The sequence below is a fragment of the Pagrus pagrus genome (assembly GCF_965226575.1).
Source record: "Pagrus pagrus genome assembly, chromosome: 10".
Classification (NCBI taxonomy): Eukaryota; Metazoa; Chordata; class Actinopteri; order Spariformes; family Sparidae; genus Pagrus; species Pagrus pagrus.
In genome coordinates, this window is record NC_140194.1 from 7,368,234 (window position 1) to 7,389,837 (window position 21,604).

Genomic DNA, 21,604 nt, shown 5'->3' on the forward strand with positions numbered 1-21,604 from the left:
TGTCTCTGCTGAGAGGAGACACAAACACACACTTGCCTACAGTTGGTCGGCCCACCTCCTAGCCCCTCCCCCTTCTGCTGCCGAGGGGCATGCGCCGTGGCCGGGGTGAAGCTCCGCGCACACAGGGGAGGGGAGCGTCGGTGCGCTCAATGGATCCTGCTTATCCTTATGACACATGGATCTCGCTGTTGTTACACACACCTTTGGGGTAGATGTATCAGCTCCAGGTGACTTGGAAAGACACTCACACTCCTGCTCTTTCTCGTGATGCACTGAGTTGACCTTCCATAATAAATCTTCTCAAAGAAGGTTTCTGATTTCTTAATTAAAGATACAAATAATGATGATAGTAAATGATGCATTCACTATCAAAGTTAGGAAAACATACACTAAATGATGCCTAATGTTTCAAAGGCAAAGCACTGATTATGCAGCAAAAAGGCCTCTATTACATTGAACAATGTTTGATTATTATAACCGGTTGTTATAATGTTAGAGCTGGTGGAGATGGAGCTGATTTGAATGACTTTTAGACTACAACAATGCACCGTATTTTATTTAAGCTCACATGTTTTGTATGGAAATGTTAATCAGAGAAAAATATTTCTAGTTAATTTCAAGGTTCATGTCTGAAATATATATTAAAAATGTTAATAGTGTTTGTTCAACTAAGAAACGCTTCTGTTCATCCTGTTGAGGGTCATTGTAAATGATAATAATAATTATAATAATAATAATTTTGTAATACCATACATGTTGACACCGTGAAACTGTGATATTTTCGGAGATGGTTATCGTTCCTGGAAGATCTCATACCATTGCAACCCCAGTATCAGATAAATGTATTGGCATAAAAAGTCAAACATTCCCCTCTCTGAAATCTTGTAGAGTATAAGTGTAACGTAATATACACTTATAAACACTAATCCCAGGTCTGTAACAATTTGTCAGATGTAATATAGGCGCTAACTACAAACAAAACTCATACGTCATAACAATGTTACGTGTTGAAAATTTGTATCTCGAGTATCTTAACCCTCTCACTGAAGTTACATTGTGCAGAAACAAGTGATGGGGGGGCGGAGCGGCTGAGACAGAGACACCATTCACCATTCAGTGTCATAAGACACTGTACCGTCGAAATGATTTTGAAGTTGTTAAAAGTTACATAATGTTGCTTTAAGTATGAATGCCTTGAAATTGTACTTACACACAGTACTTGAGTAACTGTAGCATTAGTACTTAACATTTGAACACAACACCTGGTTGCTTTAAGTTACATGCAGTTTCTTTGTTAGCATTTAAACAGATCGCTCATTGAGAGAGAGAGTTCATTCATGACCTCATGACAATCTCAAGTGAGCAAAGTCTATCGGTTAATAAAGACTGTGGTTTAGTTAAAGGAACAGGAAAGAGCTCAAAAGTGGATCATGAGTCAAGATGATTTCATCAACAACATCTTTCCTGTGTCTTTGACGCAGGGGTGCTGTGAAGAAGCTCCATGATGGAAACACCACAACAGCTGAATGTCACAACTCACGGTCAGTGACTGGGTGAGCGGCTGCCGTGTGGAGAAGCAACAGATTAACAGCCGGAGCCATCATGCTCTCCTCTCTTGCGTGTCCCACATTTGTCACTACAGTGGCTGTCTACCTAAGCTCCAGAAGCCAAGAGCCTGAAGTGTGACAAAGTTCATTCTACGTCAAAGTTCAGTACTGTTTCGCTTGCTTGGGGGAGAGTTGTTTGCCAGGTAACCACAGTTCAGCCCTGCACCATTTGCACTGCCTGAAACATCCTGCATTTTTGAAACGGTGCCATCATGACAGGGTCAACTAGCTCACAGTAGATCCTAATGTTTTGGTACATCTGCAACTTGACTGCTTCACATTTTTGGGGAAGTAGAGAATAAACGAGGGGTGCTATGTGCCAAACTGGAACTGAAGGAAGAGTCTGTTTTGCAATGAGTAAAATGAAAGTTAGCGTCTTGGCAGTTGATCATATTAAACCAGTTGCATGGTTGAACAAGTGTCAGCAGATTCTTCAAAGTCAGTATGCAAGTGTCTCATACTGTCTTTCAAGTTTTTCCCAGAAGCCGTAAAATAGCCAAAGTAAACCCACTCTTCCCTGTCCTCCACAGTAATAACAGAACCTGCTCACTTAAAGCAGCAGTTGAACCACATCAATAGCAAACAGGAGTGGCACAAGAGTGGAATTCAAGAAAGTAGCCTTGTGTGCAGAGCAGCTACTGTGTGAGTACATAACAATGCTGCTACTATTGATAGTTTGTGAGGGGGCAAGCAGCGAGCCATAAAGCAGAAACTGGATAAAGCTTCTTTGTATATGCTTATGTGGCCCTCACTGCACAACTTTCTGCTTTACAACCACATTAAACTTTAAAAAAGCATAACATTTTTATACCATATGTCAGCTGTTATGACTAATTTTCTCGGTTTGCAAGTAAACATCAGTGGTTTAACAGAATGACTAATAATAAAGAAACAAATTCAGTAAATAAATATAAAATACTTCATTCTTCCTTTAAGTAATTTTAAGAAAGCTGGTTTGCAAAAATACATAGGCACAAAGATTTACTCACACGTACAATCTAAGGATACAAAAAAAGTTAAGAATAGTATAAACATATGAAAGAATGAATTAACACACCCTTTTCCGATAGTAGAAAAAGCACAGGTGTTTCTGATAACATTAATAATGGTTTCCTCTCAAGTGTCCCATGAAAGTGAGGCTGCATGCACAATGCCAGGAAACCCTGGAACTGAAGCAGCTAAATGAAATTCAGCCATCTTTTTTCCATCATGTCACGTCAAAATGTCTTCTGTTAGACACGCCTATTTAAATAATGTTTGAATAGAGGTTTTAACAGTTTCAGTACAAAGAAAGGACCAGTGGCTGATGGGGAAGTTACTCATGTTCTCCTTCTTTCTACTGTACACACTGGCAGTGAATAGCACAGGTGGTATGCTGGTAATCAGTTTCCAGGATGGATCTGCTATTATCATTTTGAAACTAATGATCTTTTATTACATTATACTGATGCCCTATTCCATAATAGTTGTGCAGCCATCAGCGGACAGGCAGGACACCTGCAACAGGTAGCCTAACAGGTTTACAGGCAGGTACAGGAGCAGGAACAAGGGAACACTGCTGCCTTTGCATACAGAAGAGCTGATTTGCTAATGAGGAGCAGCTGTGCAGGACAGTGTCAGGTCACACAGGCCACCATCACAGTGACAGCTCATGACTTGTATCTTCCAATTTAACTATGCTATAAGTATAATATAAAGTACCTTATTATGAACAAATAAATACAGCAAATATGCGCAATGTGACTTTGTGTGTTGACTTGTAGTCCATTATTGAACTTTAGGCTAGTCAATGATTACGCTAACCGGCCTGTTATTTATTATCACAGCCATAAAAGTAGTGTATAAGTGATATAATAACTTTTTGAAGACAGGCTTTATTGTATCTGACCTCTTTGGTTGACGTTGACCTTGCTGTGCCAGCCCACTGTACAGGCCTCCCCTGCCTCAATTTCCCAGAAGGCTATTCGGCACGCGTCACCGTGTTGTTGCGGAAGTGCCGGGAAACGCTGTGTGTGTGATTTTTGACAGCTCGCATTCATCCTTCGGAGCAGATATCCAGAACCGGTTAAGTGTTTGAAGCGCCGTCGTTTACGTGAAATAAAGTGAGTTATGGCGGCTCTAAAATACGCAGGTATGGACGATACAGACAGCGAGGATGAGTTACCTCCCGGCTGGGAAGAGAGATCTACGAAAGATGGTTGGGTCTACTATGCAAAGTAAGTGTGATACCTCTAGTAACGCTAACTGTCAGTGTTTAGGAGTTTTAGCCAGCTAACACGGCTTGCTAGCTACACCGGTTTATTTAAGCTAGCGTGAATTAGAAAATGTACATAGCTCGCTTAACTGTTTGTTTTGGTGCTACAAAGATAGCCTGCTTAATGTTAAACGTTTTGTTATGACTGGTAGCGAGACTCATGTTGAAGTTACAGTAGTTAGCAGTAGCTGTCGTGCTGTAGCTCAGAGGTTGTGATGCTGGGACAGTGATGGGTGATGGGACAGTGCAGTAGGTTGCTTGTGGGGGCACAGGAAGAAGACACAACCTGTGGTGAGACACAACAGTGCCAAAATATTAGCTTAACATTTCATTTTATTCTGTACGTCAGTGTCTGTCATTGATATGATGTAGCCTTGTGTGTAGAGTAGCTACTCTGTGAGTAAATAACACTGCTGCTACTATTGATAGTTTGTGAGGGGGTCAGTGTCTGTCATTGATATATAAGACATGTTTGAAGCTGGTTTGTGTACCCCTCTCCATTTGTTTTCTTTTGTTAATATGTGTCATGTCTCCTTTAACTGCAACATGTTTGCTATGTATTGTATTGTTGTGTCTTTTCATGTGCAACATCAACCAACCAGGAGATGGCGGGTGAAAATGAGCCTTCAGGCTAAATCTGGCACATTAAAATCAAATCTACTCTGATCAATATGTGCTGTTCTCAGTACAGTTTATATGTAGATGAATGAATGAAGTAAAGTAAGGGACACAGCCAGGGTAATTTTTCTAATCTTCTTTTGTCTCTGTGCACCAACAGCCATGATGAGATGAAGACACAGTGGGAACATCCCAAGACAGGAAAGAAGAAACGTTGTGCTGGAGGTTTGCTTTATTCAATTGTTTTTCCAGTGTCCTACATGTATTTCTATGTGTGTGAGGCTCACTCAAAATGGTTTACTGCAGTCTCTAATGCTGTTTTAACCTTAGCTGAGCAATTACTCAGTTTGAAATTTCCCTTGTTGAATGCCTTGTTACTTGTTTTGTGAGTTACTTTGTCTGTGAAAGTATTGAATAAGTATTGTAGCTTATAGCAAAGCTATTCATTTTGTTTTTCTTTGCATTCAGGCTGTTAAAGAAAAATGATGTCTGTTTTTCCCCACAGATTTACCGTATGGTTGGGAGCAAGAAACTGATGAAAAAGGGCAGATCATTTATGTTGAGTAAGTAGATCGATGATTGAACCAGATGAAACAAATGAGCCTCTTTTGGCCTCACAGGCAAAGCTAGACGATACATATTCGGGACAACATCTCCTCTATAACATCCTATTTTCCTCTGTCACTTTCAGCCACATTAACAAGCGGACCACATACTTTGACCCGCGACAGGCGTTTACAGTTGAGGATGTGATCGTCAAGCCAAAACGTTATGATGGAAATACGGCTGCTCTCGAGATCCTGCAGGGTCGTGACCTCTCTGACAAGGTTATCCTCATTACTGGAGGCAACTCTGGCATTGGTGAGTTTCATAAAATCCTAAACTGTTGTACTAATTTAATAATATCATGTTAGAAATCATCAATATGCAGTTAAGTGTGTTTCCATGATGATGCCACTAGATGGTGTTGTGGTATCACGCTGTAGTAGACGGGTGACAAGAGTGTCTCTCCATCTCTCAACAACCAGGCATTCATCAACATTAGCCTCCAAAATGATACACTTAGACTCAACAAATCACTCCTTAATACCGAACATGATTGTATTGAAGTTCATTAGCTGGGCTGAATTGGATGTCATTGTTAACTGTAATGAATGGTGTCCATTTGTAGCCAGCAAATGCATGGCTCACTATATAATGGTCTGGAAACAAATGTATTTCCTCTTTCCTTTAGTTTAAATTAGCACAAGTAGTGGCCATTTGTTCAGACTTGCTGCTTTGTTCGGGATAGATAATGACAGGGAGGGAAATCAAATAAACATAAAATCTTTAATTGTCTTTATATTCAAATCCTTTGTCCCAAGGAAAGTCACAGCAGTGTAATTGCTGTGTGTGTGTGTATTACGAGATGCTGCACAGCAGCACTGTAGTACATAGATTTACAGCAGTCTGGGGACCATCGCTGAACAAAGATGCTTGTGAACTTAAATGCCTTCCTGACCTTGATGTTCTTCCATCTATCTGTCTCTTTATAATCATATTCATAGATGCATCATACCGAATTTATACAAATCTTTTGTATGATTTCAAATTGTTGCACTTTAAACAGTAAAATAATATTAACATACAGTTTACAAACACAAATATACAGTACATTCCTTGTTTCTGGAAAACTTCTCAACTGAAACAAACTTAGACATTTTTGTCTGTTTCTTTTGCAGTGTAAAAATTACACAACTAATTCACATTCACAGCACAATCGTGTAACATCAAAGAAGATAAACGTTCAGTTATTGTTTAGACCCAGGATACATATAATGCAATTAACAAAAGCCAACGCATAAAGCAGAAAGTGATGAATCGAACAAGCTAGAACAAAAACAAAAGTTTAACACTGGCCAAGTATAAAAATTACTTTGCTTAAGACTGGAAGAATGTTGTGGTTGCATACCGAGTGCTTGTGTAGAGATAGTTGCTTAAATAAGCAGCTGCATTTAAACTTGAAATAATTCAGTTTTTGAATAACTACAGGCATGCCTTCTGACGTGAAGTTATATAAAAGAGAATTTTATAATTTTTCAGCAGAAAAATGACCAAAACATGCATCAAATCTAAGCGAGGCATTTGTAATTAGGGTTTATTATTATTACTATTTATTTTTTTAAAATAAATAAAGAGTTTTATCAAGTAGTGTTGACTGAAACAGATTCTCTGCCAGTCCCTATAACTCCATCATTATCTTAACGAACCTTTGAGAAGGAAAAGGGTGAAAGCAAACTGTCAACATCACGACACTCTCAGAAAAAAAATGAAAATAAAAAAAATTGTTCTTCTTTTGATTAAAAGTGGTGAGCAATAAATATATAGGGAAAGGGGGTAATAGTTTTCACCACTAGAGGGCACAGGAGGTCCACAATGTTGTTGGTGTTGAGGTTTAAAACGTTGTCATATTAACTGCCTCACATGTGCCTGTTTTCCTTAGTTAAAAAAACTATATAATGAAAAAGATAATCCACATTTAAAATTTGCTGCGATGCATTCAGCAAATGAAAATTTGTTCATCTGAAAAAAAAAAGCAGCTTCTCTCAAAAGAATGCATCAAAAAGCTCCAACGCACAAACATTTTTATAGTGCGTGGATGCTTAATAAACTCATATTAACATAACCTTTGTTTTGCTTTACCACATATTAAATATGCAGCAGCCATAATTGACTATATTCTAATAGTAATTGCTACTACTCGTGTGCTCCTTTGACATTCCACTAGTGAAATGTGGTTATGCCAATTGGTTGGACCCACTTAGCATTTTAATGGCATCAATAGTGTTTTAATCCAAGTGTCAAGGCTATTTCCATTTTCTTCAGCGCTTATTTCCTCCACAGGAGTTGTGACATTTTTATTAGCAATGGTGGGATATTATTTAATTAGCGCATTTACATTTCAGCTCTTTGATTTAGTTTTAAATGCACACGAACATGAAAAGCACCTATATGAGTTTATTTATGCGTGAAATGTCATAGTGTCTGCCTGTGTGGCCATGCAGACTTGAAGCTCCATTGCAATAATGCTGGGAGGCGAGACAGTAATGTGGTCTGTCTTGCCGATGTGATCGCTGCGCTCGGTTCACATTAGTCTTCCTCTCTCTGCTTTCTTTTGTAAATTAAAAACCAGTACCGACCTGAGTGGTGTTTTTAATTGTGATAATGGAAATGAATGATCGCAGTTTGTTTTCCCTCTATTTCTACTTCTCTCCTTCTCTCTCTCCCCCCCTCTCTCTTTAAAGGTTTTCTTACTCTTATAGACCTGTGGTTGTACACCTGTACCTCTGCATTGATTCCTAAGCGGCTTTGACCCGGGCCTGAGCCTCCTATCCATCCCCATTACATACTCCTGCTCTGGCTCTAATTCCCCTCCTATCAACTAACTCTCAGGTTATTTACTGGCCAGGGGTCCATGGAACGGTTGTCCTTAAAGGGCCATTGTCGTGGTATGTCTGGCACCCACTGGGTTCAGAGAAAAATACGAGTGTACGACATTTGTTAACATAATAACAAATTTTGAAAGTGTAAGCACTTTCCTAAAATACTTTTCTCTGTCAATGCAAGACTATATTTGTACTGTGCTCTCCTAGCAAATGCAGTCATCTTTGCCCCTGCGACGTCTCCTTTGGGACCTATGTGTAACGACATACATGTGTCCCCCTACCTGGGGAGCAGCGTCAGTCTCCCTTATAGCAGGTGCCATGTTGTCAGCAGAATGTATGTTGAGTAGCGGTCAGAAATAACAGATTGACCCTCTGACTCACTCAAATAAATTCAGGAAGGCTCAGCTATCAGGTAGGCTCTGCTATCTTTCCTGTGCTATTTTAATCCCAGAACAGTAGCAACCCCGTGTTTAGGGGAGATTTCAGTTTTAATGATAGCTGTTTTTTCTATTTTCGAGATTAACGCTTACAGAAATATTGACAGTTACAATAAAACAATAAAATTTGTGTCTCCACACAACTTATATTATTCTACACTTGCAGTTTTTTTTACTTGATTAGGATTTTATTCAAACTTTTTTGGCCATTCTGCACTGTGTCTTGTTGTAGAGCAGTACCCCCAGTCACAAAGCTCTATTCAGTCTAAATGCATCATGCTCCAAATTCAACATGATATTCTTGTTTAGGTGCAGGGTCAACGCTGGAATAAGAAGCAGTGAAAGACTCAGGCAGCCCAGACGGGGGAATAGCTAGGATTTGGAAAAGGAGCGCTTCATAATGTTTCGGTATCTGTATGCATCGTCTCTGCAGTGTTTTAGGACTTTGAATGTTATTCTTATTCATGAAAGACTAACATTGTTCTATGTTTGTGTTGATCCCGGTGTTGTGTTGGGAGGATTAAGTGTCAGGCCGGTGCTCTCCTCTCTCTGGATGGAGAGATCCCTAAGCATATTCAGTGAGTCGCAGAGCTGGGGGAGCCTCTGTGTGCAGATTAAACCCATAGCCTAGCTTTGTGGCTGATCATTAGATTGAGGCAGATTTGTTAAGCATAACTGCCATTAAATTGGCTGCAAAGCTCTGGTATTTACTGCACTGCTGTTTATGAATAAGGACCCCCTTAAAGACCCGCGCAGCGATGCGTTAAACCCGAGCCTCGGTAAGGAGGGAAATGCATTATTCATAGTGGGAGGAATTAGATGGATAAAAAGATGTTCCTGGTGAGGGTGGCATGCGGTGCCTGTGTCTCTGTGTGTGTGTGTCTCTGAGCATCTCTGAGTGGCTGTGTGTGGTTTAGATGACATCCAGAGTGCATCTGTGTTTATATTCAGGAGTCTGATAGTATTTTGTGTGTGTGTGTGTGTGTGTGTGTGTGAGTGTCCGCTGGGGGGGCAGCCGGCCTGCGTCCTGCTCCGTCTCCTCCTCCGTGTCAGCTCGTGAACCGAGCCGCCGAGGAAATCGAAGGAGAGCTTTATTTTCTTTCAACGGGCATTTCATGTCCTCTCTGATGAATGTGTTTATTGGCTACGTAATGAGAACCAGTTATGGTTGGTTAGTCAAATTATTTAACTTTATTAACCTTGGATGAAATTTGCTATGCAGACTCAAAGTGGTGTAACATGCAAAGAGTATTATGCTGGAGGCCAGAAGGGTTCAATAATGATTACAGCTCTAATATAATAGAAGTGAAGTGGTTAGAGAGAGAGGATGGAATACATATATGTGCTTAAAGGCTGTAGGTAAAATAAAATGAAAGGGTACTGGGTTATTGTGTGTAGTCAAGTAGTTTATAGACCTATCGAGTTTACAGTCTGCACATGATGAGGGGATGAAAGTTACATGATGGGGGAGATTTTGATGACAGTGATGAAAATAGCCCCAATGCTCAGGAGATATGTGTGTCCGGGGTCTGTGTTTATCCTGGTGGATGTGTGTGTTTATCAAGTTTCCCGGCCGCTGCGTGTGTGTGTGAGGTGGTCAGGTGAGGCCGGCTGCATGAGGACCAGGGGTGACCAGTGCGACGTGAGGCCATGATGAGAGATTGTGTAGGGAGTTGGAGGTTGACACAGAGGGTCAGAAGAAGAGAAGGGGGGTTGGGGAGAGGGGGTACTAGATAGGGCTGCATGGATGGTGAGACAGCAGTGGGGGTGTTGGAAGGAGGCAGAAGGGGACAGGGAGGGGTAATAGAACCACTCCAGTGCTCTCGCCTGGAACAGCTCAACCTTGGGCTGTAATTACTAACCATACATCCCACTTTTGGGGTGACATCTCCCTCCTCTTGGACTAATGGAGGGGAATTAGAGGGGATCTTAAAAGTCAGAAAGAGTAGGGGGGGTTGTGTCGTTTTCTACTTCTTGGGACAAGAAATGTGCAGCAGCAGCAGCAGCGGGAACAGGTGCACTCATCACTGAGACAGGCAGGAGTCAGGCCGTGTCACTCGGGTGTAAAGTTGGCTGTGATGTTTGTATCTATAAAACGTAGGGCTGCAATTAATGATTATTTTCATAATCAATTACTCTTCTGATTATTTTCACTGTTAATCGTTTAGTCTATAAAATTTCAAACCACTTTGATAACTGCTCATCACAATTTCCCAGTGGCCAAAGTGATGTCTTCACAGTGCTTCTTTTGTCCAAGCAACAGTCGAAAAATGCCTTTATTTACGATCATACGTGACATGAAAAAGAAGAAAAAAGAAGCTGGAAGCAGCAAATGTTGAAAAATGGCTGAAAGATTAATTGTCACTCAAAGAGCTTAGAGGGCCCAAATGCAATGGCAGAACTTTTATTTAAAATAAACCACAGGAAGAGGTCAACAAAGATTAAACGGATGACTGGACTTTAATACAGACTAAACTGAGGAGGGGATGAGGTGCAGGTGAAGAGAGGCGGAGAAGCACAGGTGAGGGGGGTGATGTAATCAGGGCAGGTGTGGAGGGAGAAGGAGCACAGGAAGACAAGAGGGAAACAGGAAAACACATAAAGCACAAGTGAAAGGAGACAGAAATGACAGGAGCAGGACAACAAAAAAAGTCTACGTACCACATATCACATTTTTTTTATCTGTAGTGTAAGATCCTGTTATTGTTTTGTATTTCCGATTTTTTTGCTATGACAAATTAATCACATCACTTCCTGCTTTTTATTTATATTTTTAGAGACACGTCAGCATTGAGCGTTTGATGCATGAGGCAGAGTGCCAAACTTGAAACGCGTTGCACTGCAGAGTGTAGCTGCCGATCCAGGCATTTATTGTGCACATAGTGATCGTAAAATGTCCTTACTTGCGTGTGACAGCTCTACTCCTTTTCCTTGTATCGTCAGTTTACATGCCACGGACACTACTTTTTTCTATTCTGTTGTGGGGATAATATAATAGATAATATATAATGCTGTATAATTCATACATTTCACACTTACAATTACAGTTAATATGCTAGTAAGTAGTGTGGGACTTCAGCCTTAGAGTTGGAATGGGATGAGATATGATTCTGGGTTGAAAGGGTGTAATTTAGAGAGACATTGCAGTGGCATCATTGGACCAGATGAAGGGTGACTACAGCTTGCTCACGATCTGCATCACGTTCAATAAATCTACAAATGTATAAACACCAAAATGACACATTTTGATGCATAAATCAGGTAAACTAGACCAAATTAAACTTGCCGGAGACACACAGACATAAACAGTGTAATTAAAAGTCCCATATTTATCATATTTATTCATTGCTTCAGAAATATAACACACAACATATTTTTATGTTATTCACTACCATTAAAAAGGGCTTATAATTCACTGGGGCGGGCTGATGTGGAGTCTGTCCATGATCTGTGTTGCTCTTGTGTTCTTTGGAGCACAAACTCAGCTCTGTTGAGGAGAGGGATTGTGGGAACTCGACATGTTTACCCACAGGTCTTGTAATGATCTGAATTGACTTCTGTTTGCCCAATTGTACTGCGGAGCTTATTTTAGTTAAATGCCTCTTTGGATGCAGATCAAGAGAAGGAGCAGGCAGCTCCGTTTGCCAAATAAACACGTTTACTGACGAGGCTGGTAATGATCTCATTACATTGAGCCAATACACCTGTGTACGAGGGGGATCCAGAGAGGGGCGGCGGGCCAGGGAGGACAAACAAAGCGTGAAATCACTAAATCACACTCATTATTGGGGGATATCAGGAGGGCCGGGATCCTAATGTACCATGAAGAGCATTCACTGCTTAATGGACATTTTACACAATTTTTTATGCATTTTATACATTACAGTAAAACAAATCTTCAACAATAGCTGAGCCATGTACTGTATATTTGCTATGTTGTAAATCTTTTAGATTGAACAAGCACACAATCTGCTTTAACCTGGCTGAATTGTGTCATCTTCATCTCCCAGCTTTTTAAAAATGCTCTGATCATGCACGGACTCATTTGTCTGTTTTCACCACGATTAGCCTGAAAGATCATTACATCCCGGCGTAATCAGCGGGCCTTGTGTGTGTTGTAAAACAGCTTATGGCGTCTGTCGATCCACCGGAGCAAAAAAAACCCCTCTCTGACCTCTTGTCATGTACCACCATCAGCATACACCGCCGAAACAGGCTCTCTTTGTTGTACACCTGACCAGGAACTCATTTCAGTGCGGCCCTCTCTACCGGCAACATGGGTGAGAGGGCGGGGAGTCTCTGTTACAGCAACGCCACTCTCGTTATTTCACAATTAATGTCAAGCCCTTGTTATTTGTCATTGGAAATACATGGCTCGGGTGCCGCTGCTGTTGTCGCTGCCATATTCTAATTTGTTCTCCATTATGGAAAACACTGGCGTCGATTAATTTCACTTTCATGGTTTGTACACACAACAAGTGAGTGTGAGGTGTTGTTGTTTACCAGCAGCCAGTACTCTTGTCCAATTTATAAAGGCCGGAAAAAAAACCTTTGAAAGACGGCGTGTTTTAAAATCTGTGAATTTGGGTTGATCTGTCTCTGTGTACGGATTATTTGTTATATTAATTTTGAATAACTGTTGTACAAGACACATGCAGACATTTAGCTTTTATGACATGTGTTTCCTAAAGCCTGCTGATCCACCTGTGAATTCAAAACGCACATTTACTCTGGGAGTCACACTGCTCGGTTTTGTCCTTTTTATGTCATATTGTTTTTATTTTCATTTCCATTTCCTGTGTGCGAAAATGATCTCCGCTCACGGCGCCACAGTCCCCTCCATTACACCTAATAAGGTGTCATATAATTTAATTCCATGCTTCACTTGTCAGAGAGGGCTTCCAATCCGACTCCAATTTTGAGTTTTAATAGATATTAGTCCTGAACACTCTCCTCACAATTAGGCCTCCCAGTTTTGCTCTTAATGAAAATCAGATTAAGACATATAATCTAATTACAGTTCATATTAATCCACCCTCTGATACACTCTGCCTCTCAGACCCTCTTTGCCGCAATCAGTTATTGAGCCCGTCAGTTTGTCAATCAGGACACTCTCACGCTGTCTGTGCAAAGGTGTGTGTCTGCCTGTGGTTTGTATTTATTGCAGAATTGGGACTGAAAGATGTGACGCCGCTGTGCGCTGTTGAACTTTTCCCTGACACTTTGAAGGCTAGTAAATGTCAAAGGAAATAAAAATACGGTGAAGAGAAAAAAAGTGAATCTCATAAATTAATTCAACCTATGGGTTGAAATGACCCATTTAGACTTGTAATTTAGAAATGAACTTCTCTCCCTTCTATCTTCGCTTTTTGTCAGTTTTATCGTGACTACATGATTTGGATGGAGCCATGAAGTAGTCTCGTACTGATAAATTCTGCGTGTATCTGCGGACCCTCGTTTCATGGGAGGAATGTCCTTATCAGAGGCCGTTTGATGTGCTGAATATCACACCGAGGTTTGAATGTCATGTCTGTCCGATTGTTCATTCGAGTCCTTTCATTATGAGCCATGTTGTCATAATTACTGCCGTCACTGTATAATTACCAACATAATTAACAAGCAGCCTCCCTTCCTCCATCCCAGTATGAGCGGCGACACCTACTCGAGAGCCGGCGGTCAGATCCAAAACTTTATCTAAGACGAGAGGCAGAAGTCTTGAACCACAATAATTCAATCAGTTTCATCACTTCAGAGAGAAATGATTAACTTCCTCTACTAGACCACTGGGTTACTCAATGAAAGAAATTATATGGAAAATTGATAGGGATTTTAACTTGCACCCCCACCAGCCCCCACCCCCACCGCTCCATTAGATTCAACCCCTGAGAATCAAAGTTATCTTCAGAATAAAACTAATCTTTGAAGCATTGCTCGCTCTCACTCTTTTTTTTTTCTCTTCGTGTCTTTGTCTGTCTGTCTGCCTGCCTGTCTGTCTCTCCGGTCATGTCTCAGGCTTTGAGACAGCCAGGTCTTTTGCGCTGCACGGTGCCCACGTGATCCTGGCGTGTCGAAATCTGTCCCGGGCCGGAAAGGCAGTCATCTCCATACAGGAGGAGTGGGTAAGTAGAGGTCGAACCTTCAAGAATCCATCAAGTTCACTTGAAATTTAGGGATTATAAGCCTGGTAATGTTTTTCACAATACCAGAATTGTAGACTTTAATACAATACTAATATTAAAGGAGACCGATTATGCTTTTTAATTTTTTTTCCTTTCCTTCAGTGCGTTATGTGTTCTGTGCATGTAAAAGATCTTGAAAGTTAAAAAGCCACATCCAAGAGATGCTCCTCTCTCCCACAGAAAACACTGACTCCCACTCCTGAAATGCCTCGTCAGTAGTCCCGTAGTTCCGTGACTTTGTGACATCACACTACCTCACCATGTTACACATTTGCATAATTTATGCCTATATTCACAGGAGAAGTAAAGCTAACTGGAAGCTGAAAACACACAGACTAGGTATTCGGGAGGCGGGCCTTCAGGAGACGAGCGCTAAAACATCATTTCAGACACGGGGAATACAGTGGTGCAGCACTGGACAGTATGAGAGAACTGATGTGTTTTTTGAGCAGTAAATCATGTAAACTCTTTCCCCTCTTTAGATACCACTGCAAAAAGTCGCACAAAAAAAAGGTCTATTTTTCTTTTTTAATAAAAAACTTTCACAGTGGGCTGTTACAGAAGAAGTCACTGAACACATACTGTACCAACACATTTGTAATAATGGTAATGTCTATGCAGCCTTGGGTTGAAAAACTGATGGTTGATCTGTTTTTTTTTTTATTGCTCCGGTACTTGCAATACCGTATCGTTTTATTATTTATATTATTATGTATTTAAGTATCGATGCTTTTGCAACCTAACCATACTGTAAGGAGACCAAAAGCAACAATAAATTGTTTCTGCACAAAAATATTGTTTGTGTAGCCAAAGCCTGATTAGAGTAGCTTATCCTCTATTCTTAGTACTAACGAGACCTAGTTTATTTTTGTGCTTGAAGTGAGATCCTTCCCTCTTCTTGAGGTTTTCCTTTCTTTTTCAACTTCTCGATGGTTTTTCAGTAACCAAATATCTCTACCCAGCTAAAGAGAAACCTTTTTCAACATGAAAAAAGTAGAGATGCACGATATATGTCGGCCTGATACAGGAAATTTATGTAATTGTTTTTTTATCTGCCAGGATGAAATTATAGAGTGGAGGAGGGGAAAAGTCTGAGTTTTAACACAACACATCTTATTACAGCTATGAAATATTAAATTATCCATCTTTGCTCAAAACATCTTTCTTTCATACCCTCAGTTGTGCATTAACTACTTTTTTAAAATACAAAGATGATCTGCCATTAGAAGCAGGTTATTATTGTTTATTGGTATCGGCTGAAAGAAATCCATATGGTTGATGTTCAGGTTCTCAGAAACTGCCTGCACGCTTCCCAGGAAACGTAAAGAAACTTCTGTATTGGTGTCTCTGCGTAAAGCGAGAGCGAGAAAGAGAGAGAGAGAGAGAGAGAGAGAGAGAGAGAGAGAGAGAGTTAAGGGAGGGAAGGAGAGAGAGAAAAGTGAGAGAGGGCATCTGATAATTACCTGAGATTATTGCTCTAATATCGCCGCGCTTGTGACGCGTCCCCAGATTTACGAGTGTGGGAAAATAAACAAGTGAAATGTGGGTGCTGGAGCAGAAAGAATAAGCCATTAGCACTGGGTTGATTACAGAGAGCAGGACTTGAAGAAGAAGGAGAGCGAGTGCTCGGCGCAGATATGGAGGGAGAGGGAGAAAAAAAGAGGGGGAGCGAGAGAGAGAGGGGGAGAGAGGGAGACAAACGCCTTTGAGCGAGAGTAGATCTGCAGTGTTTAAACTCACCCTCAGTCTCTAATTGAAGTATGCCCCTGGGGCTGTCAGTGCCGCTCCACGGTGTGAAATCCAGTGTACAGATCTATTAATGCAGCTGCTTTGTCTAAATGAGTGAGGAAAAGCTCTGATCCAAGCAGCAGATTTTGCAGTCGTGATTGATTTTCAAACTTCACGACTGCCACAGAATCATCCAGGATGTTGTTAAAGGCGTACTATGCAGGATTTTTTTTTTTTTTTTTATTCAATCAACTACCTTTCTCCAGCATCTGTGACATCCAGAGTGCAGGGTCTGTGCAGATACAGACACCACCACGCAGTTGTAGTCGATCATAGTTGAAGATTGAGAAGGACTGTTTTTGTATCAGTCTATACATCAATTTTTAGGAAAAATCCTGCATAGTATACCTTTTAAATGTTTGCAAATAAACAACATTGTACAGATGAAATGATTGCTGACCTCTGCTGTGTAAATGATAATCTTCCCTATTTGTGGCATGTGGCATGTGCAGATTGTCAGCAAATTAAATGATAGAGTCCGGTACAGTTCAGGCGTCGCACGAATAGTGAATTAGCATTCCTTAAGCTCACTCCATATTTCCTTCTCAAGGAATCCCCCTGTTATAGGCTACTGAATAAAAGTCACAATATCAGAATAAATCTTTGCCGCAAATTCTCCCCTCTGGCGACATTATTAATAGATTCAGGAGAAGAATAGAGAGGAGGATTAATCTTTAAGATGATGGATGGACTCCGCTCGCCTTCCCATGCTCCTGCGTTAAGGTCATTTTGATAAGAGGGTATATTTTGGGGTCCTCTGTACAAAAGGTCATCATATCTACTTCCCGGTCCCTCTCAGAGTTCCGCTCTGGCTGCCAGGAGTGGAACTGCTGTCCCGATTGCACGGGACCCCTGACCTCTAACTACCTGCTTACTATTACTCTGAACTCTGTCTTTCTCTAACTCTCTCTGTGCGTCTCTGGCTGTGTGGGCCTGCCCAGAGGTGAGAGTGATGGCTCATCCGCAGCAGCGCCGGGCGGTGCCGTACAGCATAGCGCCGTGTACTGACAGTGGGTATAATAGTGGGGTCACCGGTGGATAATGGGCAGGTCAGAACAGCCACTGGCTGTTAGGAAGAGCGGGGTCAGAGGGCTTATCCTTCTCAGCCAATCACAGCGTGCTCTGGCAGGAACAGTACTAAAAGAACAATACAATCTACAGAAGAAAAAAATCCATCCTGTATTTCTACTTCATCTTCAACTAAGTGAAAGTAAAACATTCATGCTTAATGTGAGGCGCCTTAGAGATTGTATTACCTGTTAGTGTTTTTGCTGACCTTCTATCATGAAATTAGTTCCTCGCTGTGTTTATGCTGGACATTGTTTTCATGATGGGACTTTAGCTGCATCCCCACCGCAGGCCTAATCCGAGCAGAATGTGTTGTTTTCTCCGCCTCTATGCGAGCTGTGAGGTGAAACCCCTCCAGCAGGCTCATTAGGGGAGTTTAGAGTGGCGGAGAGGGGATAAACATTTACCTTATGATTGTGTTTTACAATAAGCCCGATGCTGGTTGCCTTTATAGGGTTCAAAGGGGGCTGTTTTTACAGGCGGTGATGAAGCCACAGTAAAACCAGGAGGGGATTAAGCAGCAGATGGGTGCTGGGAGAAATGGGCAGACTGTTAGAGAAAAATGCTGAGAGTGAGGCATGGTAACAGATTTGCACCAAAAAGAAACAAGGCAGATAGATTTGATTCATGTTCGCCTACTCATCTATATTTTGTGTTTTACTATTGTCATATTAATGACGTTCTCTAATGACTAACTACCCTGTAAGTAAGTAAACATTCAGAAAACAGTCAAAATTGAGCACAATTCAATCTAAAGGGTTAAACATTGTCTGAAATAATATTGCATACATTATAAAGATGGAGCCATTTGAAACCGTTAATCACATACTTCAACTAGAATGGCACTCAGTAGAGCGCAGACCTCCGCCAAGGCCCAGCAGTCCCCTTTGGCACCTTAATTCAATCAAGCCTCATCCAATATCAAATAAAACATATTTAAATCATCTAGATCCAGATTTGTGTTTGGATCTGCATCAAATTGCATTCACTCATAGATACCAGCCACCAAAATAAGATTTTTTTCCATCAAGATGCATGCATTATCGCTGTAGAAACGTGTGGAAAAACTGCATCTTGCAATGTTCAAGAAAGGGAGAAAAACTCCCTGCATCCATCCCTGTAATCACCAAAAGCTAATGGGGTCTATTTTGGGCCAAGACCAATTTCCCCACCAATCCGTTCAGTAGTTTTTATGTAATCCTGCTGACAAACCAACCAACAAACAAACGGAGAGGGGTGAAAACAACTAAATCATATTGAAAACACCTCTGAAATGTGTGCCACTTTGCAACGTGCATTATGAGCATTGCACATTATCCTACAAAACATGACTCGGAAACAATATTCAACGAAAAGCACATACTGTACAGGCATATGTCTTACACACAACAGTTAACATTGTAATAGATGCCCAGCATTTTATAAAGCAGATTTTGAGACGAAGACGTGATATTTCTGTTCAAATTATGTCTACATGTTATCTGATTGCACGTTTTTAGACTCCATTTCTAAACTAACTTTAGCTTCTGTTGCTCTGTTCGCGTGGCGGAGAGAGGCACTGAGACAAGGCCCTCGAAAACATGTGTAAAGTGAAATTCTTTCGACCGGACTCCTTCACATAGAAATCCACAGTCTGGCAGCATTAAACAACTTCAACAAATCGTCCACAGGCTTGTCTGGGAGAAACGTCCACTAATATACGGCAGATAAAAAAGTTAATAAATTGTCACAGAGCCTCTTTAATAAAATTATATCAATAAGTTTAACTGACCAGTGTGACTTTTGACTAACTGTGCACATCCCTACGCCATATAGAGCCCTTCAGTTAATTCTGTTTCCTGCTGTGCAAGTCTTTAAACTCTGCAGCTCTCGGCCTGCGCCTTAACTATGACTTAACTTAGCTATTTCCCCCACAGCCCCTTACCCATCCATCTCCCATTCTGCTCACAGTGTAGGCAGGTTAAGTTGCTGGTTAACAACCAAAGTGTTGCCCGCGTTTTTCCTGATTGCCTTTAAAATTCTGCTTATCTTTGACTCCAAAGTCTCCCTCAGCGAGCTGTAATGGACTCCCCTGAGATGCAACCCACTACTCGGTGGGCCAACCAAGGCCCTTGGCCCCTGAGTAGAATACAATACGTACACACACACACACACACACACACACACACACACACACACACACACGGCCATACATGATCTTATTTTGTAATTTCTTTCCCTTTTTTTAATCCAAAATGCTTATTTCCCCCACTGCCCCTCTCTACAACACATGCTAATGAGATGCTTTGTAAGGGCGTTAATTAGCGACCTAGTCACTGATTGCTGTGCTTGTTTTTGTGTGTGTGTGTGTGTGTGTGGCGGGGGGGTATTAATATGGCTGTGTGCCGCTGAGGAGAGTTCTGTCAGGGTCTGCTCTGGAACCAATTAGGCTAAAGCTCAGTGTCCACTGAGGCTGCTGGGAAGGAAAGAAAAAAAAGCCTGCTGCTTGCAATGTCAAACAGCAACATTAACACGGGCTGGAGAGGCACAGCGAGACAGGCAGACTGAGAGCCGATAAGCAGCGGTCACTCACATGGGCCGGCAGACCCGACAGATAGACAGACAGACAATGCCTCTGCTAGATATGAAAACCAGACAGAGAATATGCTCATACTTCTTAGCCACAAACCTCTACCTTCTCCATTCCTTGCCATTCCAAGCCTTTAGATCTATAGGAATGTATATATAAATAATTTACCCAGGTACTGTAGATACGCTGGTTCTCAATGACACCATGTTCCTCTCCAAGCGTCTGCTATTTCAGGTGGAAGAGGTGAAAAAGGTCTTTAAAGACAGACAGAAAGAAGGCAGCCTCTTCTTGAGGATGCCGGCACATGAATTTGTGTTCCCATACCTTCCAGATAGTTCACATCGGCTTTTCCCTTCTCATAGCCGATGATTTATAATGAGAATGTCATGTTTATGCATCATGGCCTACATACAGCAGCATGAGACGGCAAAGTTCTCGATGAGTCCCACATTTCTACTTTCTTGCACGACCGTGTTCATTAGGCCACATGCATGCATTCAGACCCCGACCTGTGTCACCCTCGCTCTACATTTAACCCGAATCACACTTGTTTGCATCGAAAAAGTGGTGTGTGTGTGTGTGTTTGTGGATGCATGTGTGCCTGCGTTTGCCCGTTTGCCCGGTGCATAACCTCCTGTGTCAGTCTGACAGGCCCTGTGCCCCGCTGGCCACCGTGCCATGCCACGCTCCTCCCGCTGAGGCCAACAGGAAGTGACACATGTGAAATGCTGACCTGGCCGGTTGCAGCCCCCTCCAGGGCCTCAGGATGCTGCTCTTTTAGTCACTCTTCCCCTCTCCTCCCTCGCTCCGTGGCTCCGTCTTTCTTTTTATTTATTTTTTTTACATATTTCAGAAAGGCCTCAAAAGATTTCGTAACACTTTTTCCCCTGTTCTGTCCTCTCTGAAAATGATTAAGGAAATCGCAGCCCATTTCCCAGGTCAGTGAGCAGGTCTTCTCTGCTGCCAGGAAGCCCAGTAGATCATGGTTCATCATTTTTAGGCCTAATATCTTGCAGGATTTGAAACTTTAGTTCCTTGTGGGAAAAAAAAACTAATACCTAAACAGCAATTTTCTCTCAACAGTTTTAATTAAAACATACATACCTTTTTTATGGCGCTTTAGGATGTCTCACATGGAGCACTTTCTTTCATTAAAAAGCATAAGCAAAAGTCATTTTATTTGCTGACACACTGCTGTTAAAGCTCAGATAAATCCTGTGGAGATTGTTGTTGGTGGTGTCGAAGCTTGTGCTTAAGCAGCCCTAGAGCCCCTTTCCAGATTGTCCCCAGACTCTACCGACATTATACCTGCGCCTCCCCCTTCTCCCCGCTCTCCCAGTGCTCTCCTACAATCTCAGGTGCATCCACTGAATCATTGAGGGAGTGGCGTCTCTCCCTTATTTCCTGGATGAGGCGCGTTGTGCAAATCGCTCTGTTTCCTCCCATATTAGTGGCACGCATTTGCCTCTCCAGGGAGTCCTTCTCATCTCTCTATATTTACTTACTTATTTCTTTGTTCTCCTACCTGCATCCTGTCTGTAGACTGGGAATAAAAAAGGTCCCACGTCCCCCGACTACAGTCTACATTGGCTTGAAGAGAGCAGAGGATGGATGGTATGAGGATATGTAAATGTGATGAGGAAACCCCCTTTCTCCTCA

General features: G+C 41.6%; 1 protein-coding gene across 3 annotated transcripts in view; it reads left to right on the forward strand.

Moving 5' to 3' along the window:
* Positions 1-3,579: 3,579 nt before the first annotated feature.
* The window catches only part of wwox (WW domain containing oxidoreductase), a 135,015-nt gene continuing 116,990 nt past the window's right edge, over positions 3,580-21,604 (forward strand). For 2 of the 3 annotated variants that reach the window (XM_084363228.1, XM_084363229.1), the window contains exons 1-5: positions 3,580-3,823; positions 4,640-4,704; positions 4,985-5,042; positions 5,171-5,340; positions 14,354-14,460. In XM_084363228.1, the coding sequence (XP_084219354.1) occupies positions 3,717-3,823; positions 4,640-4,704; positions 4,985-5,042; positions 5,171-5,340; positions 14,354-14,460 (507 nt within the window). In that variant the 5' untranslated portion in view covers positions 3,580-3,716. The remainder of the gene's footprint in view (positions 3,824-4,639; positions 4,705-4,984; positions 5,043-5,170; positions 5,341-14,353; positions 14,461-21,604) is intronic. The other variant, XM_084363227.1, reaches the window with a different exon arrangement.